The 21,556-nt window shown below is 45.2% G+C and overlaps 1 protein-coding gene across 1 annotated transcript in view; it reads left to right on the forward strand.

Moving 5' to 3' along the window:
• The first annotated feature begins 5,757 nt into the window (after positions 1 to 5,757).
• OXCT1 (3-oxoacid CoA-transferase 1) overlaps positions 5,758 to 21,556 on the forward strand; it is a 51,713-nt gene continuing 35,914 nt past the window's right edge. Inside the window, exons 1-7 of the mRNA XM_072135516.1 lie at positions 5,758 to 5,921; positions 7,637 to 7,745; positions 8,875 to 8,965; positions 13,734 to 13,869; positions 15,764 to 15,913; positions 18,181 to 18,287; positions 18,723 to 18,783. Coding sequence (XP_071991617.1) covers positions 5,850 to 5,921; positions 7,637 to 7,745; positions 8,875 to 8,965; positions 13,734 to 13,869; positions 15,764 to 15,913; positions 18,181 to 18,287; positions 18,723 to 18,783 — 726 coding nt within the window. The 5' untranslated portion in view covers positions 5,758 to 5,849. The remainder of the gene's footprint in view (positions 5,922 to 7,636; positions 7,746 to 8,874; positions 8,966 to 13,733; positions 13,870 to 15,763; positions 15,914 to 18,180; positions 18,288 to 18,722; positions 18,784 to 21,556) is intronic.

The raw sequence follows: 21,556 nt of genomic DNA on the forward strand, positions 1-21,556 counted from the left end.
AAAAACACAAAATCGTCACATATTTGGTATTGTCGCTTCCGTAACAATCCGTACAATAACTCAGAAACATTATTGGGCACGCTCGGTGAACTCTGTAAAAAAAAAAACGAAAAACTCGCCAAAAATGTAAATTTTTCATAAAATCTCTTCACAAAAATGTTCTAAAAAGTGATCAAAAAAAGTTATGTGCGCCAAAATGGTATCAATTGAAAGGACAACTCAACATGTAAAAAATAAGCCCTAAACCATCTCTGTCAACAAAAAAATATTAAAGTTATGTCCTCGAAAAGATGGCGATGCAAAAACAAATGAGATTTCCTCTATATTCGTTTTTTCCAGTAAAATTGTAAAAATAAATGAAAAACTGTATAAATGAGGTATCACCATAATCGTAATCACCTATAGAATAAAGATAATATAGTATTTTTAGTGTACGGTGTACGACCCCCCAAAAAAAACAAAAAGAAAGTAAACCAAAATTGACAATTTTCTTTTCACCCATACATTCAAGAGTTAATAAAATCTCATCAATAAGCTAATAACCCACTAAAATAAAGTATTTGTAAAGTGCATCTCATGTCGCAAAAAATAAGCCCTTATATGTCCAAATTGCCAAAAAAATAAAGATTGTATAGCCATTATAAAGTGACAATGCATAATCTGCTCTGAATGGCGCAGCTCCCTTCGATGCCCTGGCGTGTGCCCATACAGCAGGTTACCACCACATATGGGGTATTGTTATATGCGGGAGGGATTGGGTATCAAATTTTGTGGAGCATTTTGGTATTTTATCCGCTGAGAATTTGTACATTGTTTGAAAAACACATTAATTTAGCCAAAAAAAATGTACTTTCAAAATTGTATCCGATTTTGTTTTAACCCCTGTAAAACAATTAAAGGGTTAATAAACTTCATAAAAGTTTTTTTATGTAAGTTGAGGGGTGTAGTTTCTATAATGGGGTAATTTAAGGTTTTACTTTTATTTAGGCCTCTCAAAGTGATTTGAAACCTGAGCAGGTCCCTCAATAGCAGGATTTAGCGGTTTTTATGAAAATGTGAAAAATCGCACCTAACGTTCAAAGGCCCATAACATCCTACAAAAATAAGAGGATGCCTAAAAAACCATGCCCACATAAAGTAGACATTCGGTGAATGTTAGTTATTAAGTTTTTTTGCTGTTATGACTATGTGTGGAAAAAGTAGAACATTTTGAAGTTTGAAAATCGAGAATTTTTCCAAATTTTCACCAAATATCTGATTTTCTCATAAATAAATGCAAAACATACCACCAAAATTTGTCAACTAACATGAAGTACAATGTGTCACGAGAAAACAATTTTAAAATCACTTGGATATGTTAAAGCGTTTCAAAGTTATAACCATTTATAGTGACACAGGGCAGATTTGAAAAAATGGGCCGTGTCAGGAAGGTGAAAAGTGGCTTCGGTGTTAAAGAGAACCCGTCATGCAAAATAACCCCCCTAAACTAAATATATTTTCATAAACTGCCATTAGAGAGCATTGCCTCTATCCCTTCATTGTCCCTCTACATGCCTGTAAACCTAAGCAATGAGGTCCTAAAGCTGTATGCAAATGACCTGTGAAATGTCCAATGAAGCATTAGCATATTCAAGCTGTCCACTCTATTCATGAGCGGGAGGCACAGCCACACCCCCAGTGCTTGACTGACAACCTGTATAATGATGTGAGGCTGTATAATGATGTGCTTCCTGGTGCTGGTGGCCACGCCCCCTGCAGCCTGTGTGTGCAAGTGTGTGTGTATAGGAGAGATACAGCAGCTACAGGCAGCCATGTTACAGCAGAACATGTCAGATTCATGTGTAGCTGATGTCTGTGTCTCTCACCTGTGTATTAGGAGGATGCAACACACACTAGCCATGCTTTACTATACATTACACACAGACATGAGCAGGGGGAGGAGAGGGGAGGGGTAACAGGGGTGACATCACTGCCTCTGACCATGTGACCAGCCTCATTTACATAATAAAGAAAAGATGATTTTGCAATGATTAATGTATGAAATAACGAGATAAAGGCTGGGATGGGATCCTTGTGAGCTGCTCCAACAGGTAGTGGTGACGGGACTAGTGACAGAGACCTGATGACAGGTGTCCTTTAAGGGGTTAAAGGGCATCTACCACCAGGATGAATGACTGTATGCAAATGAGCCTAAGGGGCTTTAATCAGGGCCAGTTTCTGGCTTAGAAGCCCTGAAATAATTATAATAAAATTAAAATTGACCTGTTTAGCCAAAATGACCATCCCAGATCTACAGGACAATTCCTGGGGCCCTATCCCACCTGCCGGGAGGTATGTGCCAGGACATCAGCTCTGCTGGCAACCTGTGGATGGTGATAGAGCTGATTACACTAATAATGCAGAAATTTGGCAGCTCCCTGCACTCTCACTGTTTCTCCTCTCCTACTGCTGAATGTAGCAGAGCTGGCAGGCGTGATGTGATGATGTTATCTGCCTGGGGCTTCACTGCCACATACAGCAGGAGAGACGAGCTGCTGCAGGGACACAAGTAAAGGTGAGTATACAGTAAGTGTTTATTATTTTACAATGGGGGCACAATAAGAGGGGGAGCTGTTGGGAGTCACAATAGGATGGGGAGATGCTGGTAGAGGTCACAAGAAGATGGAGAGCTGCTTGAGGGCGAAATAAGAGGGGAAGCTACTGGGGGGCACAATAAGAGAGGGAGCTGCTGAGGGGCAAAATAAGTGGGGGAGCTGCTGGAAAGCACAATAAGAGAGGGAGCTGCTGGGGAGTACAATAAGAGAGGGAGCTGCTGGGGGGGGCATAATAAGAGAGGAGCTGTTGGGGGGTCACAATAAGAGGGGGGCTGCTGGGGGCACAATAAGAGGGGGAGCACAATAAAAGGGGGGCTGCTGGGGGCACAATAAGAGGGGACTTTAATATTGGGGTAGCTGTTGGGGGGCACAATAAGAGGGGACTTGAATATTGGGGTAGCTGTTGGGGGACACATTAAGAGGGGGCCTTTAATAAGAGGAAAAGCTTCAGAGGGGCTACAATGTGGGGATGCACAATGTGAGGGGCATGGAGGGAACATTATGTGGTTATTAGAGATGGGTGAGCACTAAAATGCCCGGGTGCTCGTTTCAAGGGGAGCAATAAAATGTGTCATTTTATTGAGAAATAAGGAAGTCAGTCCTGTTTGTTCGTTTTTTTTATTGAATGGAATATTCGTGGAACTTCAAAAAGAAGAATGACCCGTGTTAAACATCTACAATGTGTTCTTTCACTGTGATCTTCACTTAAATGATCCTGTGTTCTTCACTGTTCTTCCTTAAAGAGAACCCGTCATGCAAAATATCCCCCCTAAACTAAATATATTTTCATAAACTGCCATTAGAGAGCATTGCCTCTATCCCTTCATTGTCCCTCTACATGCCTGTAAACCTAAGCAATGAGGTCCTAAAGCTGTATGCAAATGACCTGTGAAATGTCCAATGAGTCATTAGCATATTCAAGCTGTCCACTCTATTCATGAGTGGGAGGCACAGCCACACCCCCAGTGCATGACTGACAGCCTGTATAATGATGTGAGGCTGTATAATGATGTGCTTCCTGGTGCTGGCGCCCCCTGCAGCCTGTGTGTGTGTATAGGAGAGATCCAGCAGCTCCAGGCAGCCATGTTTCAGCAGAACATGTCAGATTCATGTGTAGCTGATGTCTGTGTCTCTCACCTGTATATTAGGAGGATGCAGCATGTCAGCAGATGCAGCACAGATACCAGCAATACTTTACTATATATTACACACAGACCTGTGCAGGGGGAGGAGAGGGGAGGGGTAACAGGGGTGACATCACTGCCTCTGACCATGTGACCAGCCTCATTTACATGATAAAGAATAGATGATTTTACAATGAATAATGTATGAAATAACTAGATAAAGGCTGGGATGGGATCCATGTGAGCTGCTCCAACAGGTAGAGGTGACAGGACAAGTGACAGAGACCTGATGACAGGTGTCCTTTAAGTGAAAGCTCGTTATCGAGCAGAAGAAATATTGGTCCGAGCAACGAGCTGTTTCGAGTATGCTAATACTTGAACGAGCATCAAGCTCATCTCTAGTGGTTATTGTGAAGACCATCTCAAGACATCAGCCACAAAGTTAAAGAGAACCTACCACCACGAATCTACCTATAAAGGTAGATCGGGTGGTAGGTGGATGTAAGGGACGTGAGGAGAGCTCTTTTTAGAGCTAATCCTCACGTCCCCGCTAACTTTTGGGAAACTTAATTAACCTAATATGTAAATTTAGTTATGCGGCTAATGGGGCGTGGAGTAGCCGGCACGAGGCTACACAGTGCGGCTACTCCACGCCCCGGTAGCCACATTACTCCTCCTACCCTGTTGTGTCCGGCGCACAGCTCCTCGTAGCGCAGAACGCCGGCTGAGCAGTCCCAGCTCCGAGGCCGGAGCTACTGCGCATGCGCAGTAGCCGGCTTGTCAGACGAGGGCTGCGCGCCGCACTCAACAGGGTAGGAGGAGTAATGTGGCTACCGGGGCGTGGAGTAGCCGCACTGTGTAGCCTCGTGCCGGCTACTCCACGCCCCATTAGCCGCATAACTAAATTTACATATTAGGTTAATTAAGTTTCCCAAAAGTTAGCGGGGACGTGAGGATTAGCTCTAAAAAGAGCTCTCCTCACGTCCCTTACATCCACCTACCACCCGATCTACCTTTATAGGTAGAATCATGGTGGTAGGTTCCCTTTAAAGTTTGGGGGTAAATAAGTCTTCCAAATGCACAAAGACCCAAAGCTACTGCCAGATCTATGAGCAAAGCTGAAAAGGCAGGTGCGAGCTAGTGGCTAGAGACATGGGTCCGTTACACCGGTTCTGTCAGGAGTAATGGGCCCAAATTCCTACTGATTACTGTGACAAGCATATGGAAGGAGATCCTTTGAAGTAAGTCATACAATTTAAGGGCAGTGGTTCCAAAAATGAATGAAATGTATGTAGAAAGTAATAATCTCATTATTCTGACATTTGGCAAATATAAATAATTTTTGGTAAGTGACCTAAAGCGGGAAAGGTGTAATCTGATTTCATGTCAGATCGTGAGAAAAACATCCTGTGTCTGTATATATATTATATTATATACGTGTTATATACTGTATGGAAACTTCTCTCTCTATATTATATTTCCTTCCCAGTTACTTGATAATGGGATTCTGTATATAGGAGCTGCAGACCCTCCTCTATGATATGTATGAGGTGCTATGTATGACATGACATACAGAGATGTGATGACATCACTGGGTGCACCTCCAGTGCTATATTTGTATATATTGGGTCGGGGGTTCTGCACGATGTCCTATGTAGATATGTCGTCACACGGGGTGCACGCTCGGCCTTGCTACATGTATGATATGTATGGGGTGCTATGTATGACGTTACATGTAGAGATGTGATGACGTCAAGGGGTGCACCTCCACTGCTATATTGGGTCGGGGTGCACGCTGTCGTATGTAGATATGCCGTCACACGGGGTGCACGCTCGGCCTTGCTACATGTATGATATGTATGGGGTGCTATGTATGACGTTACGTGTAGACATGTGATGACGTCACGGGGTGCACCTCCACTGCTATATTGGGTCAGGGGGTTCTGCACGATGTGGTATGCAGAGATGCCGTCACACGGGGTGCACGCTCGGCCCTGCTGCTGTGTGGACAGGATAAGGATGGGGGCGGCAGTACATGTGAGGCCTCCCCGTCCCTCCTCCTGTCAGGGCCCGATCCTCCTCCCCTCCTCCTGGCAGGGCTCCTTGTCTCCTCGGTGGTTGCAGGATAACGATGGCCGCCGCCTGCAGATTCCTCCCGGCTCTGAGGAGAGGCCTGAGGCCGCAGTGGAGGGCGCACAGCGAGGTAACCGCTGCAGGGATCGCGTACCGCATGCTGCCCGGTGTGTACAGCGCCCTATACTTGTGCAGTTGCTCTGCCCGTGACCTTGACGTCACTGCGGCCCCCCATGTGCCCCCGCAGGCAGGACTCAGCAAATTGGGGTTCCCTGGGTCAACATAGTGTGAAATCCTGACACCTGCACCATAGTCCTCTATCAGTTCTGTGAGATGTTTCTCAGCAGCTCCAGGATTGGAGAGAAATTGCAACAAGTTTTGGAACTTTTTAAAAATTGGACTTGAGAAGTTCACCCTCCCCCTCCCACTATGGAAAACGGACAAAGCGCTGGAAGAATCCAAAATGTGGCGATCGAGGCTAAAAAGATGCAAACGAAAAGTTTAGTAACATTTTGTATCCAGGATGATAAATCATAAGTTGCCTCTGGATATTGGTGATAACCAGTGGGGGGCTGTGTATGTGACAGCTGGGGGCGTCCTAATCCAGGGGGGATAGTGGGGGTCCTGGAGGTCAGGGGTCCTGTGCTATAGGATATAATATTGAGCAGAAGTGACACAAGTGTGAATACAGCCTGATACACGGCCTGATGACAGTGCTGTATGTGATTGTGTAGTATATGAGAATGACACATTTTGGTGAATTGTTCGCCATATGGCGGCGGCTGCTGTACTGGAAATTTTCTTTTTTAGCTCATTTCATGTGTATTAGATATCTGATTAAAGGGGAAGTGTTACTATGTTGAAGTCAAGTAACCTCTTTGTGCTGCTGTACAGACTATGTATGTAGTCTCTGTGCGCCGCTGAGCAGACGCTGTATGTACGTAATCTCTATACACTGCTGTACACCAATTATATGTGTGTGTGTATGAAGTCATTGTGTGTCTATGTATGTATGTAATCTGTGCTTCTGCTGCTGTATGGCCTATGTATATAATCTCTGTGTGCTACTGACTGCTGTACGGCACCTGCATGTATGTAATCTCTGTGTGCTGCTGCTATACAGCCTCTGTATGTGTGTAATCTCTGGGTGCAGCTGCTGTATGGCCTCTGTATGTAATCTCTGTATGGGGCTGTATGGCCTCTGTATGTATGTTTGTAATCTCTGTGCTGCTGCTGTATGGCTCCTGCATGTATGTAATCAATGTGTGCTGCTGCTGTACTGCCTGTGTATGTATGTAATCTCTGTATGGGGCAGTTCCGCCTCTGTATGTATGTGTGTCTGTATGTAATCTCAGTGTGCTGCTGCTATACGGCTTCTGTATGTATGTATGTATGTAATCTCTGTGTGCTCCTGCTATACGGCCTATGTATGTATGCATGCATGTAATCTCCGTGTGCTCCTGCTATCCGGCCTCTTGTGCTGGAGGTGACACAGTCTGCTGTTACTCGTCTCTAGCCTCACATGATCGCCTGCTCTGACCTGTACTATTACTCCTCCAGGGCGTTGAAGCAAGGTCATAACTTACTAACGTGTCCCCGTCACCTGGGACAACATCAGATCACGTGACATAATACTTCAATAATGCGCCACAACATTGCACCGCACGAGTTCTGCACCTAGAATCCGTTGCAATCATTGACCTGCAGATTCTAAACCTTCGTTATATGACATTGCTGTATGTTAGCTGCCAGGGGGTCCGTGATGGTGACCCCTGTATTGATGCAGCTTCCTGTACTATAGGATTTATTACCTTTCCTTCCGTTTATGGACTTCTCTGGTTCCAGGTGTGCGTGTGTTACTTCTCTGCATCCAGCTCACACAATGCCCGGTTCTACAATGATCCGACAGAAGCGGTGAAGGACATCCCAGACGGCTCCACGCTGCTGGTTGGGGGTAAGTTTCTGTCTGTGTACAGTCTTTATGACATGCTGGAGAAGGCATTGCTCATCACCAAACTGCTCCTGGAGGGTTGGGAGAAGTTGCTCTTGGAGGAGATTCTGCTCCCATTCTTTATCCATGGAGGTGTTTTTAGGTAAGACTGTGAGAGAGCCGATTCCCTTGGCTGAGAAGCCGCCCCACACATGAATGGTTGCAGGAGGCTTTACAGGTGGCATGAGACAAGACTGGTGGGATCGCTCACCTTGTCTTCTCCCAACAAGCTGGGGTTGTGTCGTTTTCTCGAGCGGGAGCCCCTATTTACTTTGGTTCTCGAGCGGCAGGTGATACATATATTATGGGTAGGTTAGGGCCATGTTCTAGCCATCTGCAGACATTACATATGCGGGTTGTCTTGCAGTGTCAGTTTATGTAACGCTGGTGGCTAATAAAGTTGCGTTATCTTTAACATCAGCCTATTATACATCGATATGTTACGTGGAGGAGGTATCTAGGGGGTGGCCGACCTGCTGAAAGGTTACAATATTGGCGCCAGGCCTTGGCCTCCATTCTATAGTTTGGTTTATTAATGATGTTGCTGTGGCGGTGATCTCCACAATTTTGAGGCTGGGTGTAAAAGGTGTAAGATAAGGATCATCCCATCAGAACAAACCCCAATATTCCTGAATAGGTTCGGTTCATGACATGGAGATAACCCAAATATTGGTACAGTAACCAGTAAGTCAGCGGGCATATCCCACAAAATTCATGAGAAAACTTTGTTATAAATAAATCTAAAAAGAAAATTCCTTTTGCGTCTACAACTTCCAATGCGAAATCCACGTGTCTCTATGGTAACAGACTACAATTAATGTGTGGACATGGATTCTGTAGTCACTCCCTGCTATCTTCTACAATTAGTAAGAACAGGGCGGATAGAAGAGAGTATGACTTCTGGCTCAGACTACAAAGGTTGGTTTGTAGTCTGTTACCATGGAGATACTTGTCTTCAAGGCCGTTGTTGCCCATAACAACTAATTACAGAGCGACTTACATTTCTATTATTGTCTTTCCGTGATTGTTTGATATGGAAAGGTTTTGTACCCCAGTCCTTTACCTCCCAACCGTTGTCCTTGTTCTTCCTCAGGTTTCGGTTTATGTGGAATTCCAGAGAATCTTATTGGAGGCCTCCTTAAAACCGGAGTAAAGGGAATAACCGCTGTGAGTAACAATGCAGGGTAAGTGGCCACGATGTGTCTCCGCTAGCACAAGGACCCCAGATGCTTCTCTTGGTTATAATTAGTCCCTGTTGGGTGCCACTTCTCTGGGGTCACCTTTGGATATGGCGTTGTACACGTGTATCTCGTCCCCTTAAAGGGATGGAAAGTGTAATGTTCACCTGTAACAACAATCCAATTGAATCAATGCTACTGTTTCCTGTTATCAGCCTTAAAGGGATTGCACATGACTTTCTTCCTCCAGCTTTGAGTTACTCCGTGCGGCAAAGAACACAGTGTGACGAAGCGGACGCGATGTTGTGTCACCTGATCTATGCGGAAATGCTGGGCACAGCGCCCAGTATTGGCCTAATCTGCAGCACATAGAAGGCTTATGTAATGCCTGCCACACAGATCTAGTCGTATCTAGATGTAGCAGGGCTGATTTTGTACTCTTCAGGGCTTGATTACTTGTGGATTATAATACCGCCATATGGTGAATATTATATTTCTTCCGTCTTTTAATAAATCACATCAGGAACCAATGCAATATCCTGTCACAAGATGCAGTGATCCAAACAACACACCCGGCTCTGCTTCATCTGTCCGGCAGTGATCCGTGCTCCTGACACAAAGTAGCAGTGCTATGATATGGGGTTAATAATTTACCATGCGTCCTGTACATTAAGTCTTAATGAGGTGTGACAAACGGACAGGGGTGCGAGGTAAGGGACAAGCGCACAGGGGAATCGGAAATCTGTATGATCGGCCCCCGTGTTGGATATATGCGGTGGCTCTGGCGCGTGTTTGTAATTTGGGCCAGTTCCTGGCGCGGTGATGGAACACGGTCATACAAGTGATATTTCATGACTTGTAGGCCATAAAACGGATGTACAAGCCCTGATACATCCCCCATAGTGTTTGGGCTCATGTTGATGGAAGACTCTCATAGATTTTAGGATTTTTGTAAAGTGTCTGAAGTCATTGTTTTGGATTTTGCCTGTTGTTGGGCGTCATACTTGTACAGTTTTGCTGCCCCTAAACAAGTCTTATCTGCAAAATTTAAGAAATAATTGGGTGCCACATGAGCTTCTAAATTTTTGGACATGGGCAGATTAACCCCATTGCGACTACCGTACGGCTTTATACCTCGTATTTACACGAGCTCGGTGCAGAGAGGACCTTTATATACGTTGTGACAGTCGACATCTTCAAACAGCTCTAAATAGCCGCATTCTGGAGAGAAACAACTCTTAAAAATATGCTAATTTGCCCACACATAACACGGGTGGCCCGGCGCTCCTTCATCTAGTAATTATGCACGCCTAAATTCTTATATTTACTACCAGTCCTTCCCACCCATCTGCCCGGGGGCTGCTGACATCATCCGGCTCTGGGTCAGATGGGTGAGATGGAGTGGGAGTAAATGAGGAGGTGACACACGAGCTTACAGTCTATGAGGATGAGGGGGTGACACAGGAGCTTACAGTCTATGAGGATGAGGAGGTGACACAAGAGCTTACAGTCTATGAGGATGAGGGGGTGACACAAGAGCTTACAGTCTATGAGGGGGTGACACAAGAGGTATAAGAGCTTGTATAATGTTGAAAAATTCTGCTGCTTAAACCAGTCATCAGCCGCATCTTATATGCAAAGTTCAAGGTGAAAGTGGCTGCAGAGAAGCTTGGAGCTTGTATCTGGGGGAAGGGCATTCCAGAGAATTGGTGCAGCTCGGGAGAAGTCCTGGAGACGTGCATGAGAGGTTCAAATTAAGGTAGAGATTAATCTTATATCACTGGCAGATGGAAGAACTCGGGTTGGGCGATAGACTGAGAAGAGAGATAGGGAGGTGCAGAATTATGCAGAACTTTGTGGATGAGGGTTATGATTTCAAACTGTATTCGGCAGGAGATGGGCAGCCAGTGCAGTGACTGGCACAGACTAGAGGCGTCTGTGTAGCGTTTGGTCTCAGAGACAAGCCTGGCTGCTGCATCAAGAGAGTTTAGTAAGTGGAAGACCGTTTAATATGATCCCTTTATGGCTCTGAAACTAATGCTGTGGGTAACTTGTCCTTTGCACATAGTGATTGGAGAATTCTTCCTTGCCCTTGGCAGCTTCTGGTTACATTTTACCTTTTTCTAGCGCCTATCCTATGTACAGTACAACATGTATATATAGACGTGTCCTGTACATTCCCAGAACTTGCCTTGTGTTTCTCTGTATCTGGGTGGAGGGTAATAGCTCGCTGTTATCAGCCTGTGCGCTATCCGCTAATGATTTCCCGTGTAGTATATGAGGTTTCCTTATCTTTATGAATAAGCTCCTACCAGCTCCTGACTGTAGTATAGCAGTACCTACTACCAGGATATGTATTATAGGATACAACCTTTGTTCACATATGTAGCAATAGACTGGATCTAGAACTGTATAAATATAATTATTATATGATCTTTCCTGCATGTGTACTCAATGCAGCTATTACACGGCTTTGTCTGTCAGCAGGCAGGAAATGGGTTAAGAGGTAGGTGGTGGGAGTGAGGGGGCTTGTTTCTATTTATGGTGGTCCTACATTTTCCATGATGGAGGTCCGTGCCCAGGCGGCTCATGTGACCTGCATATAGATCCAGTGCCAAGGATTGGGGGGGGTTTGTAGACGGGTCCTTGTTGTGCCAGTAATGTCGCTGGTTTAACCCCTCCAGGGTCAGTTAAAGGTGACCTGTTAGAGACAATATAAGGTCACATGTATGTAATGCACATATGGAACTTTTCACATTGCAGAGCACTTGTGTCTGTGGGACATTACTTTTTTCTGTATTTGCACAAAAATTGTAAATTTTCAGATGACCACAACCTCCGCCCCATAACACGTATAATCTGTGTGCTTACGGCTGATGTTTGCTGTGTAAACCCTGTGTCTCTCTTGGCCGTCGTCCAGCAGCTGCGTCCTGTATATGGATCGGGGGAAAGTCGCTGACCCCCTGACACCATTCTCTCTACTATTGGAGGGTCATATAGATAAGATTATAATCTCTATCTGGGTTTTCTGTTTCCTTTAAGTGCATGACAACTGCCTCCTCTCCTAACATTTGGAGGGAGGTGCTGGATCTGCACGGGGAGGGGTGGGGTAGGTGCTAGATCTGTATAGGCGGGGTGGGAGAAGCTGGATCTGTATGGGAGGGGGGAGGTGCTGGATCTGTATGGGAGGGGAGGGAGGTGCTGGATCTGTATGGGAGGGGAGGGAGGTGCTGGATCTGTATGGGAGGGGAGGGAGGTGCTGGATCTGTATGGGAGGGGAGGGAGGTGCTGGATCTGTATGGGAGGGGAGGGAGGTGCTGGATCTGTATGGGAGGGGAGGGAGGTGCTGGATCTGTATGGGAGGGGAGGGAGGTGCTGGATCTGTATGGGAGGGGAGGGAGGTGCTGGATCTGTATGGGAGGGGAGGGAGGTGCTGGATCTGTATGGGAGGGGAGGGAGGTGCTGGATCTGTATGGGAGGGGAGGGAGGTGCTGGATCTGTATGGGAGGGGAGGGAGGTGCTGGATCTGTATGGGAGGGGAGGGAGGTGCTGGATCTGTATGGGAGGGGAGGGAGGTGCTGGATCTGTATGGGAGGGGAGGGAGGTGCTGGATCTGTATGGGAGGGGAGGGAGGTGCTGGATCTGTATGGGAGGGGAGGGAGGTGCTGGATCTGTATGGGAGGGGAGGGAGGTGCTGGATCTGTATGGGAGGGGAGGGAGGTGCTGGATCTGTATGGGAGGGGAGGGAGGTGCTGGATCTGTATGGGAGGGGAGGGAGGTGCTGGATCTGTATGGGAGGGGAGGGAGGTGCTGGATCTGTATGGGAGGGGAGGGAGGTGCTGGATCTGTATGGGAGGGGAGGGAGGTGCTGGATCTGTATGGGAGGGGAGGGAGGTGCTGGATCTGTATGGGAGGGGAGGGAGGTGCTGGATCTGTATGGGAGGGGAGGGAGGTGCTGGATCTGTATGGGAGGGGGGAGGTGCTGGATCTGTATGGGAGGGGGGAGGTGCTGGATCTGTATGGGAGGGGGGAGGTGCTGGATCTGTATGGGAGGGGGGAGGTGCTGGATCTGTATGGGAGGGGGGAGGTGCTGGATCTGTATGGGAGGGGGGAGGTGCTGGATCTGTATGGGAGGGGGGAGGTGCTGGATCTGTATGGGAGGGGGGAGGTGCTGGATCTGTATGGGAGGGGGAAGGTGCTGGATCTGTATGGGAGGGGGGAGGTGCTGGATCTGTATGGGAGGGGGGAGGTGCTGGATCTGTCACAGTGGGTTCAGGTAGGTGCTGAATCTGTACTATGGAGGGGGCTGGTACGTGGAAATGGATTGTGAAATACCGTCATATAGATCTAGGAAGTCTGTAATGTCTCTCTGATACAGAGATGAATATCCCCTGCTAAAAATGACTCTGGCAATAAAGTTGGTTAACACCTTTTAATGTGTGGCAGTTCCAGTGACTTCACAGTCCATATCCCTGTGTGTGGTCTTCAATAAAATGGCCGCTGGGCTGCACTTTGTCATTGCTTTTTTAATTCTCTTTCACCTGGCTCCCATTTTTGGTGGGTTTCTACATAGCAGCTTTTGTAAACTTTCCATATACCCCTGACAAAGATGCCCCCCACCTTATATCCCCCCACCCACCATTGTATATTCATTGGTGCAGGGTTTGTGTCTGAGATTGAGCTATAACCCTCCTTTTTGTTTGGCATCTCTAGGTATTATGTCTCTTCTGGTCCGTTGGATGGTCTCCTGACTGTTTGCTTTTTGTTTCCTCAGAGTTGATGACTTTGGCCTGGGCTTACTCCTGAAAACCAAGCAGATCAAGCGCATGGTGGCCTCCTATGTTGGGGAGAATGCAGAGTTTGAAAGACAATATCTCCAAGGAGAGCTGGAAGTGGAGCTCATCCCCCAGGTGATCCCGGCTCTCAGGCGCCAGATATATCATCAGTACAGACCTGACACCCAGGAGGACACACACTAATGTGGCAAAACTATTGTTGTTCATGTTAATAGAGCTTACAAGAGAGGATTTTAGAGGCTAGGGAAACCATAGTGGGAGCAATACAGTGTATGCTGTTATAGTAAAAGACATACCGCTACTGGATTTACAAACCATATATCCAGATATGACTGACACACGGGGCACAAGTAAAACCGCAACTAGCATAGACAAAGGAGTATGTATTCCCCCTTTGCTCCTGAATGTAATATGTTAGTTGTATGTGCTTAAATAATACAGGTAACCAGTTTGTGGAGCCTCATAATTGCGCCTCACTCTTATCCAAAATGTGACACTCTCCCAGCAACTACTGCTAGTTCATGGGTCTGTACAAGGCTGTACTGCTGGTGTTGATGTTTCTTCGCTGTAGCATAGGTATCCATTGCTATTACTGAGATACAGCTACAATATTTCAATGGCTGCCCGCCCTCTCTGACTACATGCACTGATTACTGCAGTCAGAGGTCTTTTACCAAACTGCAGACTACTATAGACTGGTACAGATCTACGCCAGTGGTTATACAATTTTTACTTCCTGACCTAGTAACTAGTAAACTGGGTTTGATCCCAGTGGTTGTGATGGTGAGATACAGACTGGGTTATAGTTTTGTATATTTTCTATGCTGTTGTAATTATCGTGGATTAGCGAGACGGGGAGACTGGGATTAGACATCCGCTTGTCTTTATTTGAAATGCAGTTATTGGGCTGAATGTGTCAGTCAACGTCTGCAAAGAGTTTGTATGTTCTCTCTGTGTTTGCGTGGGTTTCCTCCGGTTTCCTCCCACACTCCAAAACATACTGGTAGATTGATTAGATTGTGAGCCCCATTGTGGACATGGACCGATTTTTGGCAAGTTCTGAAAGATTATTATTCTAGTTAAATAGAGACCCTCAACATTTATGATTGACTGTATATTCTACAAAAATCATTACCCATGTTTGAACCCTCTAACTTTTCAACAAACTTTGCATGAATCAGTAGTGCAAGTGAATACAAGGAACGTTAGTAGTCGAAGGAGAGTAGGAGTGAGCAGGAGCTAAGTGTGAGAATGGATACATTCCCATTTATTCGCATCTGTACATGTCAACAGTTTTCTATATTGTTCTATATGATGCTGCTAATGCAGAGGGCAGAGAGAGAGGAGATAATAGGACGTTTCTATCTCGCCCAAGTGCTTTGTAGACAAGAACTTATGGAAATAAAGTCCTATTTGACAGAAGAGACACAGGCACAGACAATAGCTGCTGGAGATGAGTTTCTATCTCACCCCTAGTGCTTTATTCCCATCCGTAAAGGTCAGTACTTCCCTATAAAGTCATATATGATTCTGCCGATGCTTTCGAATGAGACAAAGAAAGTTATGGGGTTCTCCTCTCCCTTCTATGTGCAGTGTATGGAAGACATGATAGCAGCTAGTCTCCAGCCACCAGCTCTGGGAGACCCCAGAATTATAGATAGGGCCTGCAGGGGGGAAAACTACTAAATACAATAGCATGGTGAGATATAGCAGTGTCTGCAGATCTGTCACTGGTAATAACAGGAGCTGTTGGTCATGGGACATGTATAACCACATTCCTATGTCCTACATGTGTGCTGGGGGAAGAGAACTGCATATGGGACCCATGACCTTCTCTACAAGGGCGTCCATTGTGACGCTGAGTCCAGTCCAGGTATATGTTATCTGTATCTGACAGCCCTGCCCGTGACTTCTCAGCATTGTGCATTGTGTCTAATAGGGGAGGATTTTCTTGTTACCGAATAATAAATGTCTCATGAAGAAATTGTCTTTTTTTATGGTCCCCCAGGGAACCCTCGCGGAGAAGGTACGAGCCGGCGGCGCAGGTATTCCAGCGTTTTATACACCCACGGGTTACGGCACATTAATCCAGGAAGGAGGAGCGCCTATAAAATATAATAAAGATGGCACAATAGCGATCGCCAGCAAACCTAAGGAGGTACGGAGGATTTATGCCTCGCTCTCTATACAACGTTCCTCAATTTTATTACTGTATTTCCAGAGGACTCGTAAAACATGAACAACTCTGATGTTTGTTCCCTCCTGGTGATGCTAACAGGATAAGGCTGTTTGCTGCTTCATTGCGGACTCCTATGCAATTACCAGTCTATCTATTACCAAGACTAACTTATAGGTCGGATGACAATATTACAGCACATTTCATTACAGCACCCAGAGGCCTTTACATGCACCATGTATGGAGAGAGGAGCCTCGGATGCTCCATACAAAATCCAACCCTCTACCCCACTAGTGAACCCATATTACATCCCAGCGCACAATGCCTAATGTTCTTCAACACAAGTGAAACCAGACTGGTGTAGAAATTAGTATGTGACTATACTCTGATATAGCCTCAGTAGGTGTCGGAGGATGTTCACCTCTGCTTCCTACTTTACCACTAATGGGATTGTATGAACTAGGTCCTGGAGGACTGAAACATAGTCAGAAGACGGTCACGGTAGATTGTGCATTTCTACCCTGCACAAAGAACACAGGGTTAATGACTACCAATATTAAAGGTGTTGTACCCAGTTAGGAAGTTATCCCCTATCCACAGGAAAAAGTATAACAAGGTGATTGGTGAGGGTCCCCACTGGGATCCCCACTGATAGTGAGAACAGGACCCTTAGTAATCCGGAGAACGTGGGTCCCTCTCTCCGTAATGGGGGATGTGGCAGGATGAACATGTTCACCGCTTGTTGAAAATTGAAGGGTAGTACTGGAGCTCTTGGTTTGAGGGCAGGGCGCATGCCCTTCCTGCAGCTCCATTCATTAGTGACTATGGGATCCCCATGACTGGTGGGGGTCCCGCTGTCTCCTAGCAGTCGGACCCTCACCAATCACGTTGTTATCCTCCAATACTGAATATTCCTAGCCCACATATCTATGCAGTTTTTCTTTTGCGGAGGTCAGATAAGTGCAGTCCTATTGTGCATTCACACGTTCAATTTTTTTCATGTCCAAACCAGAAGTGGAGTGAACAAAAAAAAGGGAGAGCAACTTCTTTCAATGTTACGTTCTCACTATGATCCACACCTGCTTTTGGCTTTAAAAACTGCATCTGAAAAACTGAACGTGTGAATGTACCTTGAAAGCCCCTGTTTTAAATTTTCGCAGTGGTGATTGTACAGAGCTGTCTTTTCACGTTACAATCGGAAACCACATGTTATGCTTTGCTGCAGCAAAATACGTTGCAGCCCTTTTTGTGCATGTTCTGATTGCCAGAATGTTGCATCTCTTTTCCACTGGGTGGCGCCGTAGCAGCAGACAAGATTTTCTGTGTGCGTCCTATAAGATTCTATAGAAATGTTCAGTATATAATGTCACCTCTTTAGGCTTTCTTATCACCATGAATCCTGCATCTAATGCCACTCATCTTGCACTTCATTCTCTGTGGATTATAAGATTATCTTTATGAAGTTTGTGGCTACTGTTCCTCTGCAGCACAAGGGGTTACTAGCCAGCGTGTGCACAGGACTTGTATCCTCTATATTGTGGGATTCCTCCAGTTACCGTGATGTACGAGCTGTCAACTGGGATGAAGGAAGCCATGAAGGTTTCCCATTCGTTGACAGCAAGTGGAGATCTGGAAGATAATGTGATATAGAAAGTGACATGGAAAGTTGTACAACTTTCTAATATTGTATAGAACGAGACAGAATATCACTTTATAATCCATGCAGATATTACCCTGGACAAATGCTGCGTATTGCATAATGTAGCTACCAATTTCTTACCATTCTCCATGGTAACAGACTACATAGGAGCCCTATGTAGTCTGATCCTGTCACTCTTCTTTGTTACTTATTCTTGGAAACCTAAGAGTACAACAGGGGAAGAGGGAATGAAGAGCAGCCACGTGTATCCGGGTCCTAATGACATGTTCTAGGTATTTGTATGATAAACATGGTGGCTTAGTGGTTAGCATTACAGCCTTGGAGCGCAAGTTCCAGGGTCAACATCTGCAAAGAGTTTGTATGTTCTCTCCGTGTTTGTGTGGGTTTCCTCTGGGTCCTCCGGTTTCCTCCCACACTCCAAAACATACTGGTAGGTTGATTAGATTGTGAGCCCCATTGGAGACCGGGACCGATTTGGCAAGTTCTGTGCAGCGCTGCATAATCTGTGTGCCTTATATAAATGAAGAATTATTATAATTATTACACACACAGCCTTGTAATGATCGGACACCCTTTTTTTTTTTTAAGGTCAAAGAATTCAATGGCCGCCAGTTTGTCATGGAGAACTCCATCACTGGAGACTTCGCCCTGGTGAAGGCCTGGAAAGCGGATCGCGCCGGGAACGTTGTATTCAGGTCAGAAGCTTATTGTAAAAGCCTGACACAGAATTTAGCACAGATACTAATGAGTGAACCTTGGAATACATTGAAGTTGGACTATAAATCCCTTCCCCCTGCCTGCTGTACATGCATAACTGGCTATAGTCACGACTATACACCCTTGTGCAGTGCATTTGGAGGTGCCTGACTTTGTGGGGCTGAATGAAGGAAACTCTGCCCTGCTGTGTCTGGTATAAGCTGATCATGTAGCATAAAATGAAGATTCTGGATGTATTCTACACAGGGATAGTCTATGGAGATGCAGAGTGCAGTAAGACTGTCAGTACAGCTACTGAATGAAGCTGGTACAATGGAAAGTTGCACTGATTGCTGGGCTCTGCTACACAAGTACAGTCACAGTTTGCTTATGTTTTCACGTAAATCAAGTTTTTTTTCTTTATTTTTCAACAGGAAAACTGCAAGAAACTTCAACCAGCCAATGTGCAAAGCAGCCAAAGTGACAGTGGTGGAGGTAGGTGCAGGAGGTTCCCCAAGTTTGACATGCGAGTACATGCTCACAGTCAGGATTAGGTGCAGATATTTGTGTGGACAACTTTCCACGGGTTAAACCATCCAGGGCAGTTAACCTGTTGGGTGCCTTATACAGTGGCTTCCCAGTATGTTTACAATATTCTGCGATGATGCGGCTTCACAGGCTGTTACACTGTCTCGCACCCTATCCTCCCTCTGCCTGAAGTAATCTCATGGCAGAACAGGATGTTTTAGCACACAGTGGGAGGGGGAAGTGTAACAGCCTGTGAAGCTACAGCATGGAGGGGTTCTGGTATAGTCCCCCAGAGTCGTCCTAGCTCGTTAGCATAGTTTCTAAGTTGATTATAGAAGGAGGCCATGGATAACAAATATAAGAATATTACTACAGTCACGGTGCCTGGATCTATGAGTAATGTCCCTGGTTTATCAGGATGGATTTCGATGGTAGGGATCAGACCACAAGGGTTCAAACACCCTTAGGTGACCTGAAAATATGAAAAAAATATATATAACAATTTCAATAGTCCCCATCATTTCCACACACAATTTCCTAAATGTTAAGGTCAATTTTCCCTGCAGATCACAAGCGCTCGCTTGGCTCTATAAATGGAAAAACAAAGATATGGAGGGGAGGGAAAAACAGAAATGCAAAAATTTAAAAGTGCCTGGTTTTGAATGGGTTAAAAAGCGGTCTAATGTTTTACAGCTTGGCCAACTATATCTCTAAATGTGTCCACTGGGATAAGTGCCACATCCTTTGGTCCTTAAAAATTGGTTAAATGTGGATCGAAGAATATTTTATTTGCTTACAGTTGTGATTGCAGTATTTATGTCATAACAGCAGGGGGCGCCATAAGTGAGTATGATCCAGAAATGGGGTCATTTATGTTTAGAAATCATATTGCAGAAATATTTAACCCCTTACCGCCAAAACCACTTTTCACCTTCCTGACGCGGCGCATTTTCTCAAATCTGCCCTTGTCAATATAAGTGGTTATAACTTTGGAACGCTTCAACATATCTTGGGGATTTTAAGGTTGTTTGTAAGATTCTTTTCTTGTGACCCATTGTACTTTATGTTAGTTGAAAAATTTTGGTGGTATTTTTGGCATTTATTTATTGAAATTTTTGAAATTCAAAATTTTCTACTCAAAATTACTGAGGCTTAGAACTAGGTGCGATACTAAAAATCCCATAAATTATACCGCAACTTCAGCAAAACAACTTTTATGAAGTTTGTTAACCCTTTAATTGTTTAACAGGAGTTAAAGAGTAACTGTAAATGGTTTTTTTTTCCGCTGTTGCCTATATGCAGCAGTTTCTTTGCTATCCCCCTCAGATTACCTCAGTGCTGCAATAACTGCTTCCTCTCCATGTGCTAATGAGACCTGGAGTCCGTAGTATAAACAAACTCTATGAACTCCTGGGAGGGGCTGCTCTCCCTGCTCACAGGGAGGAGGTCATGTGATAGAGCTCTCTCTGTGTATGTAGTAGAGCTGGATGTGTTCAAGACTGTGGGTACAGATGTTTCTTGCACAGTATGAAGTACAAGATCCTCACTGTTCCCTATTAGTTCCTTCCATCCCAGTCTGTGATTCTACAGACCTTTCTCTATCTCTCTCTCTGCACCTCATGCTGCAGCCTTTCCCCCACCTTGTCATTAGGACTTTTTGCACTGTGCAGATAAGCTATTAACCCTTAATGCGCACACAGCACAGGCATAGACTTCATGTAACTGGTTTACTTATGATTTCTACCACTTATTACATGTCCCCCGGCTGTCACCATATACATCCTGTATGTGCTCTCTGCAGTGTTTATTGGCTTTACTTGTGGGAAACTAAATGGATTTAAAGGGGTATTCTAGTCTGGGCATTCACATTCAGTTTCACTAATCTTCCATATATAAACATTTCTTCAATTGGATGTTATTAAAATGTTGCCATGTTGTCCCTTAGAAACCAGATAGCTTCCTCGGATACGACCACGTCACACTCTGGCAGTGGTGGCCAGACATGCGCTATAGAGTCCTGCCGGACCACCTGGATTCAGCAATCATTACCACAGGACGGCTGTAGGACCTGCAGTAACTCCCGGACATTTCATATACAAAAACTTTTTGTTTCTTTTGTGTAATCCCTCCAGCAGAGGTGGTCGTATCCGAGGAAGCTATCTCGTTTCTAAGGGACAAAATTACTACATTTATGAGAAATAATCTTCACACAGGAACATTTTTTTTTAATAACATCCAATTGAAGAAATGTTTATATATGACAGATTTATCAGACTGAATGTGAATGTCCAGGCAAGAATACCCCTTTAATGCTAAATTACTTTGAGAGAGAACACAATGGATCATAGTATCTGTGGGCTAGCTAACTGGCCTCAGCATAGACCAGTGATGGCGAACCTTTTGGAGACAGCGTGCCCAAGCTACAAGCAATACCCATTTATATGTCGCAAAGTGCCATCATGACAATTTAAGCAGTAACTTATTGCTGTTTGCTGTATCACAGGTTTTGATCGTATTGGTCTCCTGAATTCACCAATACAATAGAAAGATGATGGAATAATTTGGATTGTAGCTTCCCTCTGGAGTCCCCTGAAGAGGTAGAAACAGGGGACCCAGAGCAGGAGCTCCAATGACAATCAATCTCTATCCACAAATTCTCACTCCACCTGTAGTCCTGGCAGCCAAAGGTGTCGCTTTAAAACAGCGCACTTTCTGGGCTGTACTGAATCACAGGAGAAAG

This window comes from Engystomops pustulosus, chromosome 1, assembly GCF_040894005.1.
Source record: "Engystomops pustulosus chromosome 1, aEngPut4.maternal, whole genome shotgun sequence".
Classification (NCBI taxonomy): domain Eukaryota; kingdom Metazoa; phylum Chordata; class Amphibia; order Anura; family Leptodactylidae; genus Engystomops; species Engystomops pustulosus.